This window comes from Schistocerca piceifrons, chromosome 7 (assembly GCF_021461385.2).
Source record: "Schistocerca piceifrons isolate TAMUIC-IGC-003096 chromosome 7, iqSchPice1.1, whole genome shotgun sequence".
Taxonomy (NCBI): domain Eukaryota; kingdom Metazoa; phylum Arthropoda; class Insecta; order Orthoptera; family Acrididae; genus Schistocerca; species Schistocerca piceifrons.
Genome location: NC_060144.1, coordinates 39,628,669 through 39,653,414, shown reverse-complemented (window position 1 = coordinate 39,653,414; position 24,746 = coordinate 39,628,669). Strand labels below are relative to the sequence as shown.

The following is a 24,746-nucleotide window of genomic DNA, read 5'->3' as shown; positions in this document are numbered from 1 at the left end:
TGCTGGCTACACTGCAACAGTATGAACGTACGAAAGTGTAGTGTGGCAGCTTATCCATGCGGCAGAGATGTGTGGTCCATGGGGAGGAAGAGGGGGAGGGAGAGGTGCGGGCTGGAGTGTCTGTGCAGGAGGAAGACAAGAGGTCAGTCCAAGCAGCTAAGACGGGGAGAGTTGCAGATACTGCTTGTGCCAGTGGCAGTGGTGGGGGCTGGGTACACGTTACACAGCAAGGGGGGGGGGGGTCGCTCTAATGGTCGCTCACTTGGCGGGGAGGCCTACGGGGAGGAGGGAGGGGAGTTAGGGTTGTTGTGTCACCAGACGGCAGGGAGGGGCAAGGCTTGCAATTTGTAAACAAACTGTGGGTGTCAGTCTTGCCTGGCACTAACCACATGACTTTCTCTTTTGCATTTGATATACAGAACCGCATAATATCATGAAATCTTACCTTGTTGTATCTCCAGTGGCATATTAAGAAAACAATAAATAGCACTTAGGGAGGGCTCCTTTTACTTTCAAAGTAACATATTGGCTGGTTAGTTTAGACGTATGTATTCTTGTTAATCGAAACTACCGTTTCTCTAGCCCGGTGTTCAAATTGTTCTTTCCCTTGTAACAGTGTTGTTATCAGTGCGTGAACGTTTAGCCTAAGCATACATGTAGTGTGGTGTAGTGTATTTCAAATGGTAGGTAGAGGGCAGCATGTTGTCACTGATTCTATGCTAATGGCAGTTACGAATATGTGTTACACTACTGGCCATTAAAATTGCTACACCAAGAAGAAATGCAGATGATACACGGGTATTCATTGGACAAATATATTATACTGACATGTGATTACATTTTCTTGCAATTTGGGTGCATAGATCCTGAGAAATCAGTGCCCAGAACAACCACCTCTGGCCGTAATAACGGCCTTGATGCGCCTGGGCATTGAGTCAAACAGAGCTTGGATGGCGTGTACACCTACAGCTGCCCATGCAGCTTCAACACGATACCACAGTTCATCAAGAGTAGTGACTGGTGTATTGTGATGAGCCAGTTGCTCGGCCACCATTGACCAGACGTTTTCAATTGGTGAGAGATCTGAAGAATGTGCTTGCCAGGGCAGCAGTCGAACATTTTCTGTATCCAGAAAGACCCGTACAGGACCTGCAACATGCAGTCGTGCATTATCCAGCTGAAATGTAGGGTTTCGCATGGATCGAATAAAGGGTAGAGCCACGGATTGTAACACATCTGAAATGTAATGTCCACTGTTCAAAGTGTCGTCAATGCGAACAAGAGGTGACCAAGACATGTAACCAATGGCACCCCATACCATCATACCGGGTGATACGCCAGTATGACGATGACGCATACATGCTTCCAATGTGTGTTCACCGCAATGTTGCCAAAGACGGATGCGACTATCATGATGCTGTAAACAGAACCTGGATTCATCCGACAAAATGACATTTTACCATTCGTGCACCCAGGTTCGTCATTGATTACACCATCTCAGGTGCTCCTGTCTGTGATGCAGTGTCAAGGGTAACTGCAGCCATGGTCTCCGATCTGATAGTCCATGCTGCTGCAATCATTGTTGAACTGTTCGTGCAGATGATTGTTGTCTTGTAAACGTCCCCATCTGTTGATTCAGGGATTGAGACGTGGCTGCACGATCCGTTACAGCCATGCGGATAAGATGCCTGTCATGTCAACTGCTAGTGATATGAGGCCGTTGGGATCCAGCAAGGCGTTCCGTATTACCCTCCTGAACTCACCGATTCCATATTCTGCTAACAGTCATTGGATCTCGACCAACACGAGCAGCAATGTTGCGATACAATAAACCGCAATCGCGATAGGCTACAATCCGACCTTTATCAAAGTCAGAAACGTGATGGTACGCATTTCTCCTCCTTACACGAGGCATCACAACAACGTTTCACCAGGCAATGCCGGTCAACTGCTGTTTGTGTACAAGAAATTGGTTGGAAACTTCCCTCATGTCAGCACGTTGTAGGTGTTGCCACTGGGGCCAACCTTGTGTGAATGCTCTGAAAAGCTAATCATTTGCATATCACAACATCTTCTTCCTGTCAGTTAAATTTTGTTTCTGTAGCACGTCATCTTTGTGGTGTAGCAATTTTAATGGCCAGTGGTGTACTAATATGTTTTCATGGTAAAGCTTTAACAGCTGTTCCTCTTCATTGTTCACTAAATCAACAGGCGAAGTGTCATTCCATTTGACATATAAAAAATTAATTGATTCTTAACTCTGTGTGTTCCATTGACAATGACAACTTTTCCCCTTAATTCTGTTTCTAATGAGTGTTTGTGTTTCCAGTTCTCTACCGCTACGACAATGTTACTGGAGACATTAAATGATGTAAAACAGATTGATTACAAAAACTCCAATCCCTTTCTTTAACATGTGATATCCTAAATTCTATTACAAATGGTTGCCAACAATTATGGGTACTTACATATAACATGCACAACTTAAATAAATACTTAGCAATGACGGCGGTTTCCCGTCAATTAATTCTCTTACTTCACTAAAGACTTTTCAGACTGAATACATGGCATGCAAGAACTAGTCCCTGGACCATAACCCATAGGGATGTCTTGACCTTAGAGCATACCTAGGCTGTGCTCTAGGCAGTTGTACTACTTTCTTTCTTGCCTTCCTGACTGGAGCTAATGATATAACAGACTCTGCTTCACTGTCAAGTGGAGGTGTCTCGGAATCCTTATACAACTTTAACCTGTCGAAATGAAGTGCATTGTGCTAACTGAATTTCTGCATTTACCGGCAAAGTAAGCCACATGATATGGTATGGTCCTTCATATGTAGGAGTAAACGCCTTTGTCCTTCCCTTCTTTATTACTGGGTTACGCAGCATCACTAAGACTCCTACCTTGGACTCGGGCATTTTTGCTTTCTGATTATTCCTTTTTAATCGCTGAGCCATAGATTTTGCATTGTTCCCTCTTACCTTCTTCCAGATGGCTTTTAAACATCATGCCAAACCTTTCACATCCTTAGATTTAATTCCTGAGGGTAATTTGTCAATCTCAAAAGGCGTATTCATTGGTCGGCCATATACTGCTTCATAAGGGGAGTATCCTGTGACCTCATGGACGTAGCTATGATATGCTGATGTGACATGTTGGACATACCTGTACCAATCAGAGTCATTGACATAGTAAGAAAGTATGTGCGTAATGGTGCAGTGGACTCGCTCTAAGCGTCTGTTCTCTTTATGGTGAAACGGTATTGTTCTCCACTTTTTAATTTGAAGCAGTCAACAGACTTCTGTAAATAATGCTGACATAAAATTCGTGCCTTGATCTGTAAGTACAGCTTCAGGACTTCAATATGGCAACACTAGGTAGGGGACAAATGCTCAATCTACAGTTTCTGCTGACGTATCTGTTATGGGGACAAGAATTAAGAATCTGGAAAAATGGTCTATTATTGACAATATATACCTGTTATTCTGTGGTCTCAAAGGGAAAGGGCCAACTATATATGCACCTACCAAGGCCCAGGGACAAGTGGCTTCTGGCACTTGTTGCAAAGGTACCTTTGTTCGAGGCGGCAATGACCTCCTAATGCAGGGCAAGCAATTTTGTATATACTTTTGTATGTCTCGCTGTCTGCCTTTCCAGAAATAATGGGCAGCTATTTGACAATTTGTGGCACGAAGACCATTATCACACATTTTGCAGGCTGTCATGACATGCTGCTATTATCCTCGGACGTAATTCTTTCGGGATTACTACCCATTTACCTAGTGGGGCTTTTCAATACAAAATCCCATCTTCGACAGAAAATTCAGGCAAAGTTTCATACTTCTGACATTCAACATCTCTTTGCTGTGCTTCCCTCAATTCTTCAATAGAAACATTATTGGTAACATTCACTCTAACTTTCTAGCTTAATGCATCGGCATTGTGATGCAACTTGCCCAGTTTATGTTTTACCTCGTATTCAAATTCGCTCAATTTTAAAGCCCAACGAGTTAACCTGCTACGAGGATCTTTTAGGATCAATATCCACTGTAATGCGGCGTGATCTGTAATGACCATAAACTTCCTCCCATACAAATAGCATCGAAAGTATGTTACGCCAAACATGAGTGCTAAAAGTTCCTTCTTAGTTGTACTGTAATTTAATTGTGCTTTGTTGAGCTGTCAATACACAGAACCAATTGGTTGCTCTTCTCCACCAATTTCTTGTGACAAAATGGCTCCTACAGCATAATTTGAGGCATCTACCAACAGAATAAATGGTTTTTCAAAATCTGGGTAGGCTAGTACAGGAGCTCTAGTCAAAACAAGTTGAATTTGTTGCATTGCCTCATCACATTCCTTGGTCCAGGTGAAACTAACTCCTTTCTTCAATAGCTTAGTCAGGGGCTTAGCAATGGTAGCATAATTGTTCACAAAAAGTCTGTAATAATTTGCAAGGCCCAAAAATGAGTGTAGTTCTTTGATATTTGTTGGTGCTGGAAAGTGCTTTACTGCTGTGGTCAAATGGGGATCCGCTTTGACACTTTACTCACTTGCCCTAAATATTGTACCTGCGATTGAGCAAATGCACACTTCTCCAGTTTCACACTCAGATGAGCTCCTTTCATCCTTTCCAATACATCCCTCAGTCTCTCAGCATGTTCCTTCATCGTCTTGGAAAAAATGATGATATCGTCTAAATATACTAAACATGTTGTGGGTTTCAGCCTGCGCAGTAAAAAATCTGCAAATCTTTGAAAAGTGGCGGGTGCATTTCTCAAACCAAATGGCATTCTTACAAATTCATATAGTCCTGTAGGTACAACAAAAGCAATTTTATGGTCATCCTGGGATGCGACGGGTATTTGATGATATCCAGAGCACAAATAAATGGTGGTGAAAACCTTACAGTTGCTTAGTCAGTCTAAGGTTTCATCAATACACAGTAGGGGGTATGTATCCAGAGTAGTTACTCGATTCCCCGCCCTCATATTGACACATAGACAATATGCTTTCTCACCATTCCTTCAACATGACAACCACGGGAGACGCCCTTTAAGCTTGAGGAGGGCTGAATGATTCCTGCTGCCAGCTGCTGCTAAATCATATCTTCGACTACTGATTGCAAATGATACGGGATACGATACGGCTTTTGCATGATCGGCCGAGCTTCACCGGTTTGTAACATCTTTTTCTCTTCAATGCTTGAATGACTTGACTTCACGGTCAACTGATTCCATAATGGTGACACTACATAACGCACTTTTCTAACCAGAAACTTCTTTCTCCTCTGTCCCATCTCATCTTTATTTCAGTGAATCCTGGCTCCTCCTACTTCTTCCAAAATCTCCTTTCCACTAGCAACAATAGTACCTCTCAGTATTACAACATCTTTCACACCAAAGTTATCTATATGCACCGGTATTGCAAAACCTTTCTGTTTTCTTTATGGTCAGCAAATACTTCTTTTAATATGCACTGATTGATGATCTAACACATCATTGTGGCTGAGCGCATCCACCAGAATGTCTGTCTTTGGTTGCTTCCAATTCTTGACATCTATCCAAAGAATTTTTCTGCTTCCGCCTCTTATCCTTAAAGAGTCGGTGGTTTTTATCGCCCACATCTATGGTTTCATGGGAGACTGTGAACAGTGCCTTTTACAGCTTCCTTGCTTCTGTTGGGTTGGTGCACTGCCAAAATGATGAACTGCTTCATGAAACTGCACAGTTCACATTTGCTAATTCACAATCCCCTGATAATGGTGCAAGAAGTCATTCCCTAATATGATGTCAAAATCACATATCTTTAGCCTCACTACTTCCATCTCCTGACTGTATTTATTCTCATCTATTTGCAGATTCATCAAGCATGAACCTGCCGGAACAATTATTTCTTCTCCAAGGCCACTAATATGAAATTGGGGTGGTTGCAGCACCCTTCAATCATTTTAATCTACAAATGACACACTAACTTGCCCCCCACTCATTTTCCTGATTCGACCCCACGTTGCGGCAACGAATGCGCATCTGGTTAGAAAATAGTGACTTTGTTGGACAACCATTACTGAGATGGCCTATAGTCTGGCAAATAGTGTAGAACGATGCGTGACAGCGCATGGCTGTGTGGTTGGGTCTCCCACAACGCTGACAAAATACTTCCTTCGCTGATACCAGTAATGGATCCGGCGGACATGGTGCAGCAGCGCAGAAGTGCAATACATCTTCACGTACTATTGCCAAACAAACAATTTCAAACAGAGAGATGGGGGATGTCGCTTTAACTTCTCAACTAGTTCGGGGGTCAATACCACGAACAAACACATCAATAGCTCGAGCTCCTGCTTCTGAGCGCAAAATCCTATTCTCGCTGGCGTTTTCGCCGAGATGGTAGATACAACAAGCTATGGCTCATAGGGGTTATGCAACTGTGTCAAAATCCTCATCAGGTTTCTGCCTAAGAGTAGATAATTGGTCTTGGTAATATCCGGTACCTCTGATGTCAAAATAACACGTAGTTAATCCGTGGGCCGAAACTTCAAAGTTGTGCATATCACGCAATTTTTCCACTGTCTCTATAAACATTTGTGCTTCCCCTATCAACTTCAGTCTGGCTACATTGACCAATAGATTATCTGGTCAGGCACAAGTGCGACCTACATTCCGAATATTCTCTATGAACATAACCACATTTTCATGGGACTTTCCAGAAAAGGTGGAAATGAAAGAAGCCGCAGGAAAATTACTTACAGTTACCATGTTAGCTGAAATTGTGGCATTTGTATTAGTGACAGAATTAGTATTAGTTGTCATGGGTTGTACATTTGTTACCGGTGTGGAGCTAGCTGGACAAGTCCAAATGGCGTGGCAGCTACAGAGACAAAAGTTCACGGTGCCGTAGCACCGGAAGAGGCAGGTGGTGTTCACAGCTACAGGGCAGGCGGCAGAGAGAGAGTCTCTCTGACGGGTGGCAGAGTACATCCAGCGGCTCCCTCCACCTTGATTGCTCAGAAGCCGAGAAACCCGTGGGGGTGGCATGGAAAGTTCTGAAGCATGGCCTGGTCAGCGTCACCTAGGCAGCGTTACCTCGTCATCACATGGGGGAGGCACATAATTGAGATTGCCCACCCCAGTGCTGACTTGCTGTTGCCAGACTGTGAGACGAGAAAATTACAGGCAGCCAAAGCTGCCTGCTAATGCTGGACCATAATGAGAAATGAAATTAACCTTTTGAAATAAATTAACGATAGAATCCCCTACTATGTGGCTCCACCTTACAATATGGTGCACTGTGGAGTGTACCTTGTGCCACTGCTGCTTATTCCCTTTCCTGTTCCATTCAAAAACAGAGTGTTGGGAAGATAATTGTCTATGTGCCTTCACGTGAGACATAATTTCAGTTATTTTGTCTCACCATCCTTAACTGAGATGTACATCGGTTGCAATAGAATTGTCCTGCAGTCAGTTGCAAATTCGTCAAGTGTTTCATGAAAAAAAGAATGTCATCTTCCTTCCAGGGACCATTTCTGTAACACTTATATGTGAAACAAATCTATCAGTAATTAACCTAGTAGCATGCTTCTGAATTGCTTCGATTTTTTTCTTTAATCTGAAATGTTGGTGATCCCAAACAGGCTTTCAGTACTCGAGAATGTGTTGTACAAATGTTCTTTATAGGTGAGCTACACTTTTCTAAAACTCTCCTTATAAACTGTAGTCACTCATTTACCTTCCCTACAACTACCCTTGTAATGACAGAATGAAAACATTCGGTTGTGTGTGATTTTGTTCTCAATGATAAGGAGAGGTGGGCTACAGAGGAAAACTGGACAGGAGCAGAAATAATTACTAACAAAGTTCATGCAGTAAACATAAGATTTAATTAAGTTGTATTTTTCTAAGCATATGAAGACTCATTACAGATAATATAACAAGAAGGAGTCTATCTCTCAGTGTCAACAAGGAAAAAAACTCTCTGAACTAAAGCACAAACAGTGGTGTCAGAACTGCAATTAGGCTGTATCTGTGTAGCATTATTTAGCAAAGAGGCTCCAAGTGTGAGTTAGGTGCGTGGGGTTGGCACCAGCTGTCCAATATCACTGTGGCAGAAGGCGCTTGTAGCCCAGAGCTGCTGGAGGTGTGAGTCACTGGGTATCCTCCATTTGGTCCACCAGACTCCACATGAATGCTCTCAGCATCTGACAGAAACTTTCAATCCCATTGCCACTAGCAGTCAACTACTCCAGAAAGCACTGAAATATGCTAGGTCCAGAAGCACTGCCAGATGGCAATCTCAAAAATTTGAAGAGACCCAGATGAGTATTAATGACAAAGACCTCTTGTGACTGCTCATCCAGAGCCATTTGAAAGTAAGCACCACGGAAATCAGTTTTGGAAAAGTAATGATTGACACCCTATTTATTTGTCAGTTCTTCCGCAAGTGGCAAGAAATAACTGTCAATGACTGTTTGAGGGTTTTTTTTTTTTGTATCGGCACACAAACAGAGTCTGCTATATGGCTTCTTTGGGGAAAACAAGAGGGGACACCCACTGGCTGACAGTAATGGGTGCTACGACCCCACTGTCTTGCGAAGCAGTTAATTCATGACCCGCCTGTTCTCAAACAGCCTGAGGAGCAGGAAAAGTCTAAGAAAATGTGATTGTGTATTTCCTTCACTGTGACATGGACAACAAAATTATTGGCTTTGTCTAAACCCTCAGGAAACAGATCCTGAAATTCTGAATGTAACTGAGCAACACTGTCTTGAGAATCAAAGTAAGAAACAGAAAGTACATTGTCCTGAATGCTTAACCCAAACAAATCAAGAGTGTAGACCAAAATACACTGTAAATATTTCTACCTGAGAGAATATTGTTGTGATGGCTAAGTGGAGATGTTGAGTCACAGGCAGACAAAACAAAAAAATCATTGTAAAATATGAAATTTTCTCGGTGAATCAACTGTTCGAAAAGATTTCGGGGTTGCAGCCGGTTGTCATAAACTTCATTGCACGATATTTCAGCTGGACTACTGCCAGCCATCTTCAGGTGAGCCTAACGAGGACTAATGAAGACGTTCTGTGCTCCGTCTTATATAGTGCACTGATAGTACTGCCGCACATGTGTTGCAGTCATGGAGACAGAAGGGCCACACTGCCCAGCAACATCGCCCTCACTGGTGGAACTGCAATACTCAGCCGCCATCGGTATTGTCGCTGGCCGCAGGTATCGAAGTCTCCTGGTATCTTTGTCTTGACCAAATTTCGGAAATGGTGGGCTTCCATGTGTTATTCAATTGGTAACCACTGTCACGGTTCATTAGATTTCCCGCATTGTGTATTTCAACGGATTCTATGGTAATGGAGTCCCAAAAAGTTGTTGACTAGGCAAAAATTGAAGTTTTGTTGTACTCCATTGAATGTCCATTAGAAATACAATGTTCCGCAACTGCAGACTTACTGGGTTACAGTAGGCGAGTACAACATTGATGTTCTGTACAATGCTCTTCCATTGTACGCATTGTCTGTCCTATATAGGCCATACCACATTGACATGGTATTTTGTAAATTCTCGCCTTCTGCCTTAACAAATCATCCTTCACCAATCCCAGCAAATCTAAAATCTTAGAAGGTGGACGAAAAACCACTTTCGCATGAAAATTATTAAGAATCCTTGCTGTCTTGAAGGAGATATTTCCAACAAAGGGAAGAAAAACTAGGGACTTGGCTGGCGCGTTATCTTCTTTATCCACTTCCCAGTTCCTGGCTCTAGTTGAGAAGGCCCTGTTAATTTGCCAGGTTGAGTATCCATTGTCTCTGAACACCATCCTTAAATGTGCAAGTTCCTTAGGCAAATTCTCTGCATCCGACACCATTTGTGCTCTGTGCACAAGGGTTTCAAGTACACTCATGGTCTGGGATGGGTGATGGCAACTTGAAGAATGCACGTACAAATCAGTGTGAGTGCACTTACGATAGACAGAATGTCCCACCAAGCTATCACTCTTCCGTTTAACCGAAACGTCCAGGAATAGAAGGCAGCCATCTGTCTCGAGTTCCGTAGTAAATCGAATATTCTCATGTATGGAGTTAAGATGATGAAAAAACTCGATTAACTTTTCTTCTCTGTGGGGCCACACTATGAAAGTATCATTGACATATCTCCAAAAAACAGTTGGTTTACAAACCACTGATTCAAGTGCTCTCTCCTCAAAATCCTCCATAAAAAGGTTAGCCACCAGAGGAGACAGAGGGCTGCCCATGGTGACATTGTCAGACTGTTCAAAATATTCCTGGTTAAACATAAAATAAGTTGAGGAAAGAGCATGTCGAAACAAAACAGTGATGTCTGATTCAAACTGTTGACCAACTGGAATCAAGGAATCCGCCAGATTTGTGGAAAGGGAAACTATATCACAACTTACTAGATGATCTGAACTATGGCAAATGTTCACATCATATACAGAACTCCACTGATTTTACAACACACTGGGGGCTCTCCACTTAAGAGAACATCTTCTTCAGTCCTTATTTGGCTCACCTGGAGATGGCTGGCAGTTGTCCAGCTGAAATATCGTGCAATGAAGTTTACGACAACCGGCTGTAAGCCCGAAATCTTTTTGAACAAAAGAATCATTGTCATTATTCCATCCTGTATTTTCCATTGTTTGATTGCAATAATAACATATCTTGAGGTACTGGCAAATATTATTAATTGCAAGCATCTAAATAGCAAGTTGCAAAACTTGCCAGTTTACAGCCTATGAGTCACTAAACTTCTGTGCTACTTATATTAATACTCAGTGCTAGGTACTATTATACCATGTTGGAACCTATGTTCATGACCTCAGTTAAATGGCATTATACTATAACAATATTTACATAAAAACTGTATTAACAATACACGATTTTGATACAGGAATGGAAAGATGGTGGGACTAATATATATTTGACATCGCATTATGGAAAGCAAAGATGTGTCTCAGTTAGTGTAGAGGTAAGTCCTAAAAAACACTGGCAGGATCAACCATAGCTTGTAGAAATACACTTAGTGACAAAAGCCACGGGGTATGTTCTGATATTGTGTCAGGTCTCATTTTGCACAGTGTAGTGCAGTGACTCAACATGGCATGGACTCAACAAATCATTTTAAATCCCCTGCAGAAATAATGAGCCATGCTGGCTCAATCGTCATCCACAATTGCAAAAGTATTGCTGGTGCTGGCTTTTGTGCATGAACTGACTCTCAATTAAGTCCCATAAATGTTTGATCAGGCCAAATCATTCACTCAAATTGACCAAAATGTTCTTGAAACCAATCGCCCTGTGACATGGTGCCTTGTCATCCATAAGACTTCCATCATTATTTGGGAACATGAAGCTGAATATGGTCTCCACATAGCTGGACATAACCATTGACAGTCAATGATCAGTTCAGTTGGACCAGAGGACTCAGTCCATTCCACGTAAATGCAGCCCACACCATTATGGAGCCACCACCAGCTTGCACAGTGCCTCATTGCCAACTTTTGTCCATGGCTTTTTAGGGTCTGCACCACATTCAAAACCTACCATTAGCCCTTCCCAACTGAAATTGGGACTCACCTGACCAGGCCACGGTTTTCCACTCATCTGAGGTCCAACTGATATGGTCACAAATCCATGAAAGGCACTGTGGACGATGGTGTGCTGTTAACTAAGGCACTTGCTTCAGTCATCTGCTGCCATAGCCCATTAAAGCCAAATCTCACCACATTGTCCTAACAGATACATTCATCATATGTCCCACATTTATTTCTGTTCAGTGTTGCTTGTCTGTTAGTACTGAGAACTCCATGCAAACACTGATGCTCTTGATCGTTAAGTGGAAGCTGTTAGGCACTGTGTTGGCTGTGATGAGAGGTAATGCTTGAAATTTTGTATTCTTGGCACACTCTTGTTATTGTGGATCTTGAAATACTGAATTCCCTAATGATTTCTGTAATGGAAAATCCCGTGCATCTAGCTCCAACAACCATTCCATGTTCAAAGTCTGTTAATTCTCCTCAAGCAGCCATAACCATGTCAGAAACCTTTTCAAATGAATCACCTGAGTACAAATGACAGCTCTGCCAATGCACTGCCCATTTATACCCGGTCTATGCAATGCTACTGCTATGTGCATTTCACTATCCCATGACTTTCATCACCTGAGTGGGCATTGTGAAATAATCCGTAAGGTGCCTACATTTTGGCAAGAACTTCCTTTCCTCTCATATTAGAAAAACAAAGATTGCATGCAGTGCTTGAAATGTACCAACTTTCATATATTTGTAAAAGAGTTTTCTTGGCATAAGTGGAAGATACATGAACATTAGCACCATGGAGCAGAAGTAGGACTGCTGTGTTGTGAAGATAAGAGTTTTCATGATTATACATGGCATGACATTGATTAAGTCTCATTATATGCTAACAGATGATTCAGTAAAGAAATACCACATTTTTTCTTGTGGAGGCAACATAATCACATAGATTTGCCAATGTCTAGAAATGAAGGTTTGGTTTGTGGAAAAGTTGATGGTAGGAGAAAAATTGATGATGAGAATAAATAAAGAAAAGAAGAAAAGAGGAAAAGAATACTACATGTTCAGAGTGAATCATGTTATCAAATGAAAAAGGTAATTAGTTGCAAAACCATGTACATATTGCACATGGACATGGCCAATCCTCAACTATTAGTGAAATACATCACTGTAAGTAGACAACTCTTTTTTATTCTGCAGATGCATATAATATTAGAAATCAGTAATGTGTGTGGTAAATTTAAGTATTTTTTGGCAGTGGAATGAGTAGTATCAAGGAATACTATTTACATGTAAATTATTTAGGATTAAAGAGGACCACTCACAGAGTAGCAGAAGCATTGAGTTGTCGACAGGCACACTCAGGAGAGAAAGAAAACTTGCTAGCTTTCGGGATCGATCCTTTCTCAAGCTCAAGCTAGCAAGTTTTCTTTTGCTTTTGTATGCGTGCTAGAAGCCGTTTTGGGTATTTGCTGCAGCAGGAGGGCACCAGTGTGCTACACTTTGAATATTCGGCCAACATCTGTGTGGGCTGGGCACCTGAGACCGCCTGCAGTGGGCCACATGACTTGTGCACCTGGCAAGGCAACTGCAGTGTCATCTAGTGGAACCCTCCTCTTTATAAGCACTGTGCAGCATGCACTCATTCTCATATTTTGTTCTTATTGTTAGCAACTGCTTGTGTCAGTACTTAGATTGTTTCTTTGTTTGTGTTTATGTTCTCATCTGTTGTTCGCTTCTGTGTGGAAGAAGTATAAACTTTGCTTCATTGTGGCTGTACTGTTGTTTTGTATCTTACATTACAACACAATTAGCAATGAGTGTGGTGTTCACTTCTGTGTGCTAAGTCTGCTGGTTGTTCCTTCAATTCTTCTGACTGTGGAGGCAGCAGTCAAATCTCTACTCAAGAAGCAGCAGGTTCTTATGCTTGCTACAGCAAATTTGTTGGTCCCATGTTATTGGCATACCCACCACCCTTCCCCCTTATGACAGTGCAGCTGGAGACTGGGAGGCTCATGAGAAGCAGCTTCGGCAGTGCTTACTAGCATTTGATGTCACTGATTCAAACATCTGTACGATTTTGTTCCTTTTTTGGAGTCCACCTCGGATCTACCAGTTGTAATACCAGTTAGCCCCATTGTAGGAATCTGTGTTGCTTTCGCTTGAAAAAATGTGCAGGTTGTTGTAAAATTATCATCGTAAATGCAAGCAGTGCGTTAAAGTTCTTTCATTGTCATAAACAGCCCCATCAGTCCTACTGGGCTGAACTCCACAGTCTCAATCACAAATGTCAGTGTGTTATTGGTTCTCATCATGATTTCTATGCTGATTTTGTGGTCTGTGACACCACCATTTGTTTGGCTCCTGACAAGAAGGTGCATCAACGTGCACTTCAGTGCAAGAATCCGTCTTTGGCTGAAGTATTAAATAATACTCAATCATTCATGGTATCTAATTTGCGCTGTGGGTTTGGTGTGACATTGCCGCAGTGGTCGTTGGTCATCAGTCAGTTCACATAGGGGGTGGGGGGGATGAGGGGAGAATGATGTGGCCTTCGTACTGCCCTGAACAGTGAAGTGCCAAAAAGCAATAACATAGTAATGACAGTGCTCTGTGCTGCCTTCTTGCTTATACTGTTTCTTGCTACATAACAGGGCCTTGTGCCCTAAGTGCTTGGCAACTTGCAACAGTTGCAGGAAAAAAAGACATTTACTGCCTCTGTGTCATTCCCAGACCCCTCTTACGGACATGGACATGATGCCAATAGTGTGTCTCCAGTGCTTATGAATCATAACAAGTTGTTTATCAAAGTGCCTGTGATGGACAAGTTGTGCAGACTACAAATGGACTTGGGTACAACAGTGACTTGACTGAACTGAGAAACTTATGTGGCTGTGAAATCCCCAGCAGTGTCTCTGGTTACTCAATGTTTGGTGAGTTACATCAAGTAGCCTGTTCCAATTTTGAGGCTCTCACTACATATAAAGCAGTGGTTCATCCTTTGACTTTTCTGGTTATTTATTTGAATGCCTCACATGCATTGTAAAAGTACAAGTAAACATTAATACATGTATATAACAAGAATACAGAAAAATAAAACTACATATAAAACTAAATAATTGTCAATATCTGAGTTCCTAATCAATATAAGAGCTGTATCGTCTGCTTTCATGAGGTTTCTCCAACTTCCCTGATAGGAACATTATTGACATTCATCTCTAACATGCTTGAGCTTATGGTTTAAAGACCCATAGTCACAAACCAGAGACTCTGCAGCACACTACTTGTTAAGTGAGTCTGTGCATCGACCATGCCCAGTGTGAGCTCTGTTCAGTTTGACCCATAGTTGCCTGTTGAGTTCTGCGTCAGCAGTATCACAGTTATACTTTCAGAACAAATAATGCTCTTCAGATTGACAGTCCCGATGCACCAGTCTCTCACTTCGATATTACTGGCATCTAGCTGTTCAGCTTGTCATAATGGTGGGTTCCTTGTACGGAGTCTATTTCCTCATAGACTTGGTATGTCTTGCTGTACGGGTAATTCCAGGTTCTCCTGTGGCTTGTGGTATTCCCTAAGCAAGGCCTCACTTCTGCAGATTGTGGGTGAACAGAGTTGCTCAGCAAACAAAGCCAGTATATCAGTGTTGGTAGGGTTGTCCCAGTTATTAAGCACATAATGTGGTTCAAGTGGACATTGATAAAGTTGGTTTGGCAGCTGATCAGCAGAAATATCTATTGTTTGGCATAAATATCTATTGTTTATCATGGTGTTGATGAAGGTTCCAGTTTTTCAGCATCAGATTGTTCTTAGTAATTTGGTATATCATCCCTTCTCTCTAGAGTGTCATATGCTGTGGTTAGGTCTACAAATGTGACAGATGTCTTCACATTTTCTTGGAAACCAGCCTCTATGAAGGTTGTCAGAACCAGTACCCAGTCACAACAACTTTTCTGTGGCCTGAAACATGCTTGCTCAGCTGGGATTGCTCCAAAATGAAGCCACTATTTCTATTACAAATGAGTCTTTCCAAGAGTTTATAAGTACAGCTGTAATGGGAAATTAATCTGAAAGTTAGAGGCTGGTCAGCTGGTGTACCTGGTTTCAAAATTGCCACTATTTTTGTTCCCTTTAGCTCGTTGGGCAGTGATCCATTTTCTAGGATGTTGGAGAAGGAGTGGAGCAGCCTTTTTTTACACCATTACCCACATTTTTCAGCAATTCCACTTGTATATTACCCAGACAAGGTACTTTACCATGTTTAGTTTGTTTCAAGGCCTCATCCAATTCAGTCAGTGTAAATTGTGAAGTAGAATTCCCAAACTTGGGCACTGAGCTTTTAGAGAGGTGAGTTCTGATTTTATTTTAGAAGTATGTTGTATTTCATAGGATTTTTCAGCTATATGGTTAGCAATTTGGTTAGCTGAAATATCAGACTTCTGATCAAGTTTATTGGAGTCTCTGTCAGTTTTATGCAGAAGGCTCCATGCTTTTCTACTTGAATGTTTGAAGTTTACATTTTCTACTGTCTCACACAATTGTACTCTCCTAGCTGTGTCAAAACTTTGGAGGAGGTCGTCTGCAATATCGCTGTTACCAGTTTTGCTGTGTTGTTCATTAGCTGTGTGGGAAATTAGGGATGACTTCTCAAGATATTGGTGTTGTGTGCCCTCTGCAATTCAGGGACGCAAAGAAGAGATCCAGGTTGTAATCTTTTCGCCAAGTGGCTGATCTGAAATTTCCCAAATTCTTGGCTTCATAAACCAGATATAAATTTTCATTTTCAGCCCAGTTGTTGAACACAGTACCACATTCATTGTCACATGCATAGTTCCAATGTCCATGGTGATTATTAAAATCTCCAGCATAAATCAATGGATGAGCAGTAATTGGCAGAACATCCAGTGGCTCCGGCACATTTGGTGGCTTTCAAATATTATTTATAATGGTCTCCACCACTTGTATTGAGACATAATGGATCTCATCTTCTGTATTTGTTAAAGTGAGGTGAGTATTTTGATATTGCTCCTTAAATAGGTGTTGACACTGTGATATCCAGCACCCATAAGATCGTAGCCATGGGTCCTACCGCTTTTATGCAGGACTTCTGTGATGTCACCGCCAGACACCACACTTGTTAGGTGGTAGCCTTTAAATCGGCCGCGGTCCGTTAGTATACGTCGGACCCGCGAGTCGCCACTGTCAGTGATTGCAGACAGAGCGCCGCCACACGGCAGGTCTAGAGAGACTTCCTAGCACTCTCCCCAGTTGTACAGCCGACTTTGCTAGCGATGCTACACTGACAAATACGCTCTCATTTGCCAAGACGATAGTTAGCATAGCCTTCAGCTACATCATTTGCTACGACCTAGCAAGTCGCCATTACCAGATTATATCGTGATTGTTATTAATGTACCGTCAAGAGCGATGTACACCAGTTATGAATTAAAGTTAAGTATTACATCAACTACGTACTTTAATTGCTACTATAAACTCCTTTAAATGTTCCAGACCTCACGCCAGTCTGCGTGAGCTTAAAAGCGTGCATTTCGGCCTCCTTTAGCAACACGGTGTTGGCACTTCTGCCAACACATCAACTTCCATAGTTGGAGCTTGTGTTTCCTGGATTAGAACTACATCAAAATCATAATATCGAAGGAGTTTAGCTAGGTATTGCTTTTAGCTCGGATAATTCTTTCTATGTTTAAATGGCATATTCGGACTGAAGTATCAAGTCTTTTAATCAGTTTTACATGTACATCTACATTTACATAGATGATCCACAAGCCACTATATGATGCATGGCGGAGGGTACCCTGTATAACTACTTGTCATTTCCATTTCTGTTCCACTCGCTAACAGAGCGAGGGAAAAATGACTGCTTATGTGCCCCCATATGGTCCTAATTTGTCATATCTTATCTTCGCGATTCTTACATCTAATGTATGTTGGCTGCTGTAGACTCGTTCATCAGTCAGCTTCAAATGCCAGTTCTTTAAATTTCCTCAATGGCATTTCTTGAAAGGAACATTGCCTTCTCTCTAGGGATTCCTATTTGAGTTCCTGAAGCACCTCTGTAACACTTAAAGTGTTATTTGAATCTATTGGTAACAAATCTAGCAGCCTACCACTGAATTGCTTCAATGTCATCCTTCAGTCTGACCTGATACAAATCCCAAACACTTGAGTGGTACTCAAAAATAGGTTGCATCAGCATCCTAAAAGTGGTATCCTCTTTCCTAAAATTCTCCCGGTAAACTGAAGTCGACCATTTGCTTTCCCTACCACAGTTCTCACTTAATCATTCCGCCTCATATCGCTTTCCACTGCTACACAAAGGTATTTAAATGACTTGACTGTGTCAAGCAGAACACTAGTAATACTGTATATGAATGTTACAGGTTTGATCTTCCTACTTAGCCACATCAACTTACATTTCCCCAATTTAGCGCTAGTTGCCATTCATTACACTACTGGAAATTTTGTCTAAATCATCTTGTATCTTCCTATAGCCACTCAACTTTGCCAACTTACCGTACATGACAGCATCACCAGCAAACAACTGATCATCCTGTACACCAAATCATTTATGTATTTATGCATGTAGAGAGTGATTCTGAAGATGTCTATTTCTTAAGGTGATGGTAGTGGATGTGCTGACACTGCAAACTTGTTTGGCCTGGATGCTTTGAGTGCTTTTGGTTTTTCCATGTCAGATACTGTCTACCTCATTTCTGATTAGGTCCCTTACCAGTAGTTAGATTCTCTGTATTCTGATTTCCCATCTCTTTTCTTGGATGGACTAGGTTGTGTCACTAACTTCACAGTCCACATTACCCAGAACCCACTGGTGTGGCTGTGTTTTTCCATGCGCACTTTATTCCATGACTTGGCATGGTCACATAAAAGCAGTACTGGACAGGCTGATGTTGTTTGGGGTCATACAGCTTATTACATTGAGTGAATGGAAAAATCCAGCTGATCAGCTTCACTTCAGTGACTTCAAAGATTCAGTTTATGCTCAGTCTATCATTGACACCTACCCTTTGCCCTGTGCAGACTAGTTATTGGAGTCACTGGGGCCAGTTTTCTTCCAAAACTGATTTATTTGAGGCCTATTTATAGGTTCTGTTGCATACAGTTCTAAACAGCTCATTGTGGTTAATGCAACTTTTGGGTTATACCAATCTCAGCACCTCCTGTTTGGTGTGGGTAGTTTTTCAGCATTTTTGGAACAACTAACAATGTCCATTTTGGAGTGCATCAGCTATTTCGATGACCTCATCATGATATGTGCATCCACGGAAGATATTTACTTAACTTGAGCGCCTTGTTCACAGTCTTACATACTATAGAGATCAAATGCAATTTGGTCAAGTCACACTTTTTTTAGCCATCCATTGTGTATCTGGGCACTGAGATTTCTCAGAAACGTGTTAAACATTTACGTCGTCATGTCACTGTGGTCAAAGCTGTGCCTTGCCTTACAGATATCAAAGAACTTCAAGCACTTTTAGGTAAACTTACTTACTATCACAAATTTATTCCATGTACAGCCACACTGGCCCATCCCCTCCACAAGTTGATTCAGAAGAATGCTCCTTTTTCAGTGGATGCTGGCCTGTGAGCACACATCCATGCTTTTGAAATCTGAATTACATTCTGCTCCTTGTTTGGCTATTTTCCATCTTGGCTATTACCTGGTTTTGGCTATGGATGCCTCTCAGTATGGACTCAGGATGATTGTAGCACATCGTGGCAATTGTAGCACGCTGGGGCAATTGTAGCACATTGATATGAGGATGGTTCCCACATTGGGGAAATTTTAGCACATTGATATGAGGATGGTTCCCATATTGGGGAAATTTTAGCACATTGATATGAGGATGGTTCCAAATGCTTATTCATCAAAAATGCTCAACTCTGCTCAGCAGTGCTGCTCCCAAGTAGAAAGTTTCATGTGTTTGTGTTTGAATCTAAGTTCCACCTCATTGCTGACCAGAAGCCCTTGGTTTCATGGTTTAACCATTCTGCTTCATTGCCCCACAAAGTTGCACATCGCCCCCAGCATTACACCTTGTTTCTGTCTTGCTAAAACTGTGCAATGCATCTTCGGCTTACCATGCAGCATGCTAACACTGATGTCCTATTCCGACTGCTGGTGGGGCCAGATCCTACTTTTGATCAGGAAGCAGTCCTTCATTTTCACTTAGATGTTAAGGCGCAACATACAGTGAAAGGGTTTTCTAACACAGACTCTTGAAATGCAGCTGCTGTCGCTGCCAGTATAGTTTTGTGTCAAGTTGTTCACCTTGTTTAGTGTAGTTGTCTGTACAAGCCTCCAGAAAGAGGTTCTGATCCTTTGTATAACTAGTTTGCACTCCTTCATTGGCTGGACAGGCATCCTGGCAGCGCTCCTGATCTTTTGTGTAACTATTTTTGTTGTATCCATAATTGGAGAAACAACAAATGACGATTGGCGTGAGTTCCAAATTCTGTTTATTGCCAACAGTTCCACAATACTAACACAACTTGGTGCTTGATCAAGAGCAGCGACTGGGCTGCAGAATCCAAGTTATGTATGGTAAACAGTCGTAGCACAGTGTAGCGTCATTCCTGGGTGCGACATTGATGTAGCAAGTAGGTAGCCCAACACGAGACTGCCAGGCAAGGCGGCATATGCGGCTATATAGGGCGAATGGCAGAGGAATATGCCCGCTGTAACCAAGTCATGTCCTGCTATGATTGGCGGTGCGACCTCACGTAACTATCTCTGGGGAGGATGCTGGCCGAGTTTGCCATGACAGTGTGGAGGCACTCAATGTGTGAGGCCCATGCCTGCGCTGTACAGCTGTGCAGAGCTGCGCATAAGCGAGGCGTGCCAGCCGTTGGCTGTGTGACATAAAGACCGTGGCCACGCAGCTGCAGGTGCCACAGTGTGGGCATTGACTATACCACAATTTTACTCTCCCTCACCGTCTCTCAGTATGTGATGGTGTTGTTCCCTTAGCTACAGATGGCCTGTCAGCTAGGAAGTGTGATCCCCGTCACCCTAAGGTGGGATGTGCTTCAACTCCTACCATTGGGAGGGGATGGGAGGAGGGGGGGGGGGGGGGGCACTTGTGTACCAAATTATTGGCCTGTTGGCACGTGTTTTTGCATGGCATCAATGGTGACATCTACATCACAGCTACATCTACCTGATTACTCTGCAATTCACAATGAAGTGCCTGGTAGAGGGTTCATTGAACCACCGTTAAGCTACTTCTCTACCATTCCTCTCTCGAATAACACGTGGGAAAAATGAACACTTAAATATTTCTGTGCAAACTCTGGTTTCTCTTAATTTATTATGACAGCCTGCAGCTGTCATTCATTATTTAAATAATGAAATACTGCACTAGAGACATATTTTTTTCACACTTGGCATGATGTGTTTTGAAAATTTTTTCTATTTGTCAAGTAAATATGTGTGGTGTCTGAATATGTGTTATTTTGTGTCTCTTCCACTGTAGTGGTCTTTTTGAGGTTATTGGGTACTGTGACTCCTCAGTTATGTGGAAAACCACACACACACACACACACACACATACACACATACACACTCTCTCTCTCTCTCTCTCTCTCTCTCACTATTTATCTAATATCACAAAATATACATACACAAATACTGCACTTGACAATGAGAATAAATTTTTGAAACGCGTTGTGCTCAGCATGAAAAAAAAAAAAAAAAAAAAAAGTAACTGGCACTGTGTTTAAACTAAAAACATCTGAGCAATGCAAAGTGAACGATGATGTCAACTAGCACTACAAGTGGCCAAACACCGAAACACACTAAATATGATTTGAAAAACATATCATGATGAGCACAACAATGACGAAACTGCATTTGTGCAATAGAGACAGCTTGGAAATGGTTGTTATTGGTCATGATATCTTTAGTCCAATGAACCTAGTTACTGGAACTTCCTGGCAGATTAAAACTGTGTGCCAGGCCTACACTCTATCTTGGGACCTTTGCCTTTCACAGGCAAGTGCTCTACCTGTGAAAAGCAAAGGTCCCAAGTTCGAGTCTCAGTCCTGCACACAGTTTTAATCTGCCAGGAAGTTTCCTATCAGCTTACACTCCACTGCCGAGTGGAAATTTCATTCTGGGAACCTAGTTACTCCCATCATTCCCTACACCGAGTAGAGCTTGGCAATGGTGGGAGTTACGGCATCAACTGTTCCAAATTTTACACATTTACCGGTTCAAATCCACTGCGTAGAGACTTAACCACGTAATATTTGTTAACACTACTGCATGACCAGTGTAATTTTATTCTCCATAAAGATTTTTCATAATGTGTAAATCATGGGGAAATTATAAATATGTTGATGCAAAATCAGGTGCAAATTAACAATATGGACATAGGAAATTTGACAAGAACAATAAAAAATTTCATAAATAGTGGCAAAACGTTAATTCCAGGAATGTGAAAGCCAGGTTATACTGTATGTAATCTATGATTACTTTGCATATGGCGATGTACACAAACAAATGATATGTGGAGAATGAGATTTTCACTCTGCAGCAGAGCATACACTGATATGAAACTTTCAGGTAGATTAAAACTGAGTGTCAGACTGAGACTCAAAATTGAGACCTTTGCCTTTCACGAGCAAGTCCTCTTGCTTGTGAAGACAAAGGTCGCAGGTTCATGTCTTGGTCCAGCACATAGTTTTATTCAGCCACAAAGTCTCTAATGATTGAGCTACCCAAGCATGACTCACAACCCATCCTCACAGCTTTGCTTCCACCAGTATCTCATCTCCTATCTTCAAAAGTTTATAGAAGATATCCTGCAGATCTTGCAAGACTAACACTACTTGAAGAAAGAATATTGCATGAGAGATTCTGTGAAGTTTGGAAAGTTGGAGATGAGGTACTGTTGAAAATAAAGCTTTGAGGACAGTTCCGAGTTGTGCTCAGGTAGCTTAGCTGGTCGAGCACTTGCCCTTGAAGACAAAGGTCCCAGGTTCGAGTCTTGGTCCAGCACATAGTTTTATTCAGCCACAAAGTCTTAAATCGTGTGTGATGCCTGGAAACTGACTTTTTCTACATTTGTATTAAAATCTTGGTAACTATTTATGATATATGAAACTAACTGTCTAACTGAAATAACAGGTTCAGTTTTAAATATCCAAGTGAAATGTTTATAGAGGCACCATACCATCACAGTTTCAAAGTTCTTAATTGCTGAGTTTCACTGCATGTGTGTTATATTCAGTAAGCTACCAACATTTGTGTAACTTCCCATCAGTCTGTCTTGCATTACTACTGAACATTTGTAATTATACTCTCCCATTTCACTTTTCTTGGAAAGTATTATATGTGTAAACTGGTTAGTTTTCTCATATTATTAATTAGGAAGAATGCTAATTCTGTATTGTGTTTCATTGAATGTTTATAGGTACCACAGATCCGGTATGCTACACCTGAGAGACTATTGGAGCGTTTAACTGATCTCAGATTCCTATCCATAGATTTCCTAAACACCTTTTTGCTTACATACAGAGTTTTCACAGATGGGGTAACGGTTCTTGAAGCATTGAAGAAGGTGTTTTATAATTCAGATCCACCTGAGGCACAGACAGCAGTGGGATCAGTGATGTAAGTAGTGGTTTTGTTCTGTCACTTGCAATAAACAGTGAAGTAGTATAAACATTTGTAGAAGATAAAATACTGGATCAGTTATGCACATTATAAATTCTATATTGTATACCAAACTATAGTTAAAATGCAGTTCTCAGCATAAGTTCTTCATTTTTCTTGCATGCTACTCCAGTTCTTCTCACACTTCCAGCATTTAGGAGAGCAGTTGTTTTCTTCAGTTTTAATCTCCAGCAATATGGTTGTTCCAGTTTAGTTTATAGACCATGGTTTTGTTCTATATTATGGCTATGAAACTGTTGTTATTATTTCCAACAAGACACACATTATAGTAAAATATGTAGTGTTGTGCAGTCATAAGAGTTTGCCGCTACTAGTTGAGATTCCTGCAGGATAGTGCATACGAATAGTGCTTGTAATTCTGGTGACTCCCATGGATCAATAATAATTTGTTTTCTAGTGAGGAGTCACTTCAGTATGTAATATCATGAATCATTAATTAATTGAAATATCCAAAGTAGGCAGCTCTAATGGCGTGCATGTCATAAGTGGACAAAATAAAATGGAATTAAATATTTTATGATAGTTATTGTTTTCCAAGGAAGGATAAAATGTTCTCACAAGCTTAGTTGGTTACCAACATAAAAAAAAATGCAGCACTCCAACACCCTTTTATTTTAACCTTTACAGCCTACATTTGTATGTTTCACAAAACAGAATACAATATACTGTATTTTGACCACATTATGGTGACAGAAATACGGAGTACAAATTGCAGAAATCTTAATTCCCAGAAAAAATGCAACCAGAAACTATAAAAAGTACTTAATGTGTAAAAATTTTTCATGTATGTTACTGTCAAATAGTTTCTGAAGAAGTAGTGTGGTGTCACAAAACTGTGGAAACAAAATTGCACAGGAAGCAAGTACACCATTGTACAAATCATAATAGCTGATGCTGAAATTTTGGTGCTGCAAGACATGTGCCATAAAGGGTATAACGTGCAGAAAGCGTGTATCATCTCATGTGCGTAAAAGTAAATCGAAAATGAAAGCTATGATGCTGCAAAAAGGATAATAAATATGGTCTAGGTAAAACACTAAAGAAGGACTGCAAAGTCAAAACTATTGTCATTGTTGTGTCTAGACAAGACAGCCTAGACACAATGAGGAAGCCGAAAGGCACGCGCTTAAACTCACGCAGGCTGGCGTGAGGTCTGAAACAGGATACGTAATGAATGCTATAAAGAAAAGTACGTAGCTTCTGGAATACTTAACTTTAATCCACATTTGTATAACATCGCTCTTGATGATACAGGCTTCACATTATCAAAGCTATGGCGCCTTGCTAGGTCGTAGCAAATGTAGCTGAAGGCTATGCTAACTATCATCTCGGCAAATGAGAGCGTATTTGTCAGTGAACTGTAGCTAGCTACGTCGGCTGTACAACTGGGGCGAGTGTTAGTACATCTCTCTAGACCTGCCATGTGGTGGCACTCGGTCTGCAATCACTGACAGTGGCGACACGTGGG

At 41.5% G+C, this 24,746-nt stretch overlaps 1 protein-coding gene across 1 annotated transcript in view; it reads left to right on the top strand.

Moving 5' to 3' along the window:
- The window catches only part of LOC124805408 (ras-specific guanine nucleotide-releasing factor 1-like), an 871,442-nt gene that overhangs the window by 297,224 nt on the left and 549,472 nt on the right, over nucleotides 1–24,746 (top strand). Inside the window, 1 exon segment of the mRNA XM_047265969.1 lies at nucleotides 23,016–23,215. Within this exon segment, the coding sequence (XP_047121925.1) occupies nucleotides 23,016–23,215 (200 nt within the window).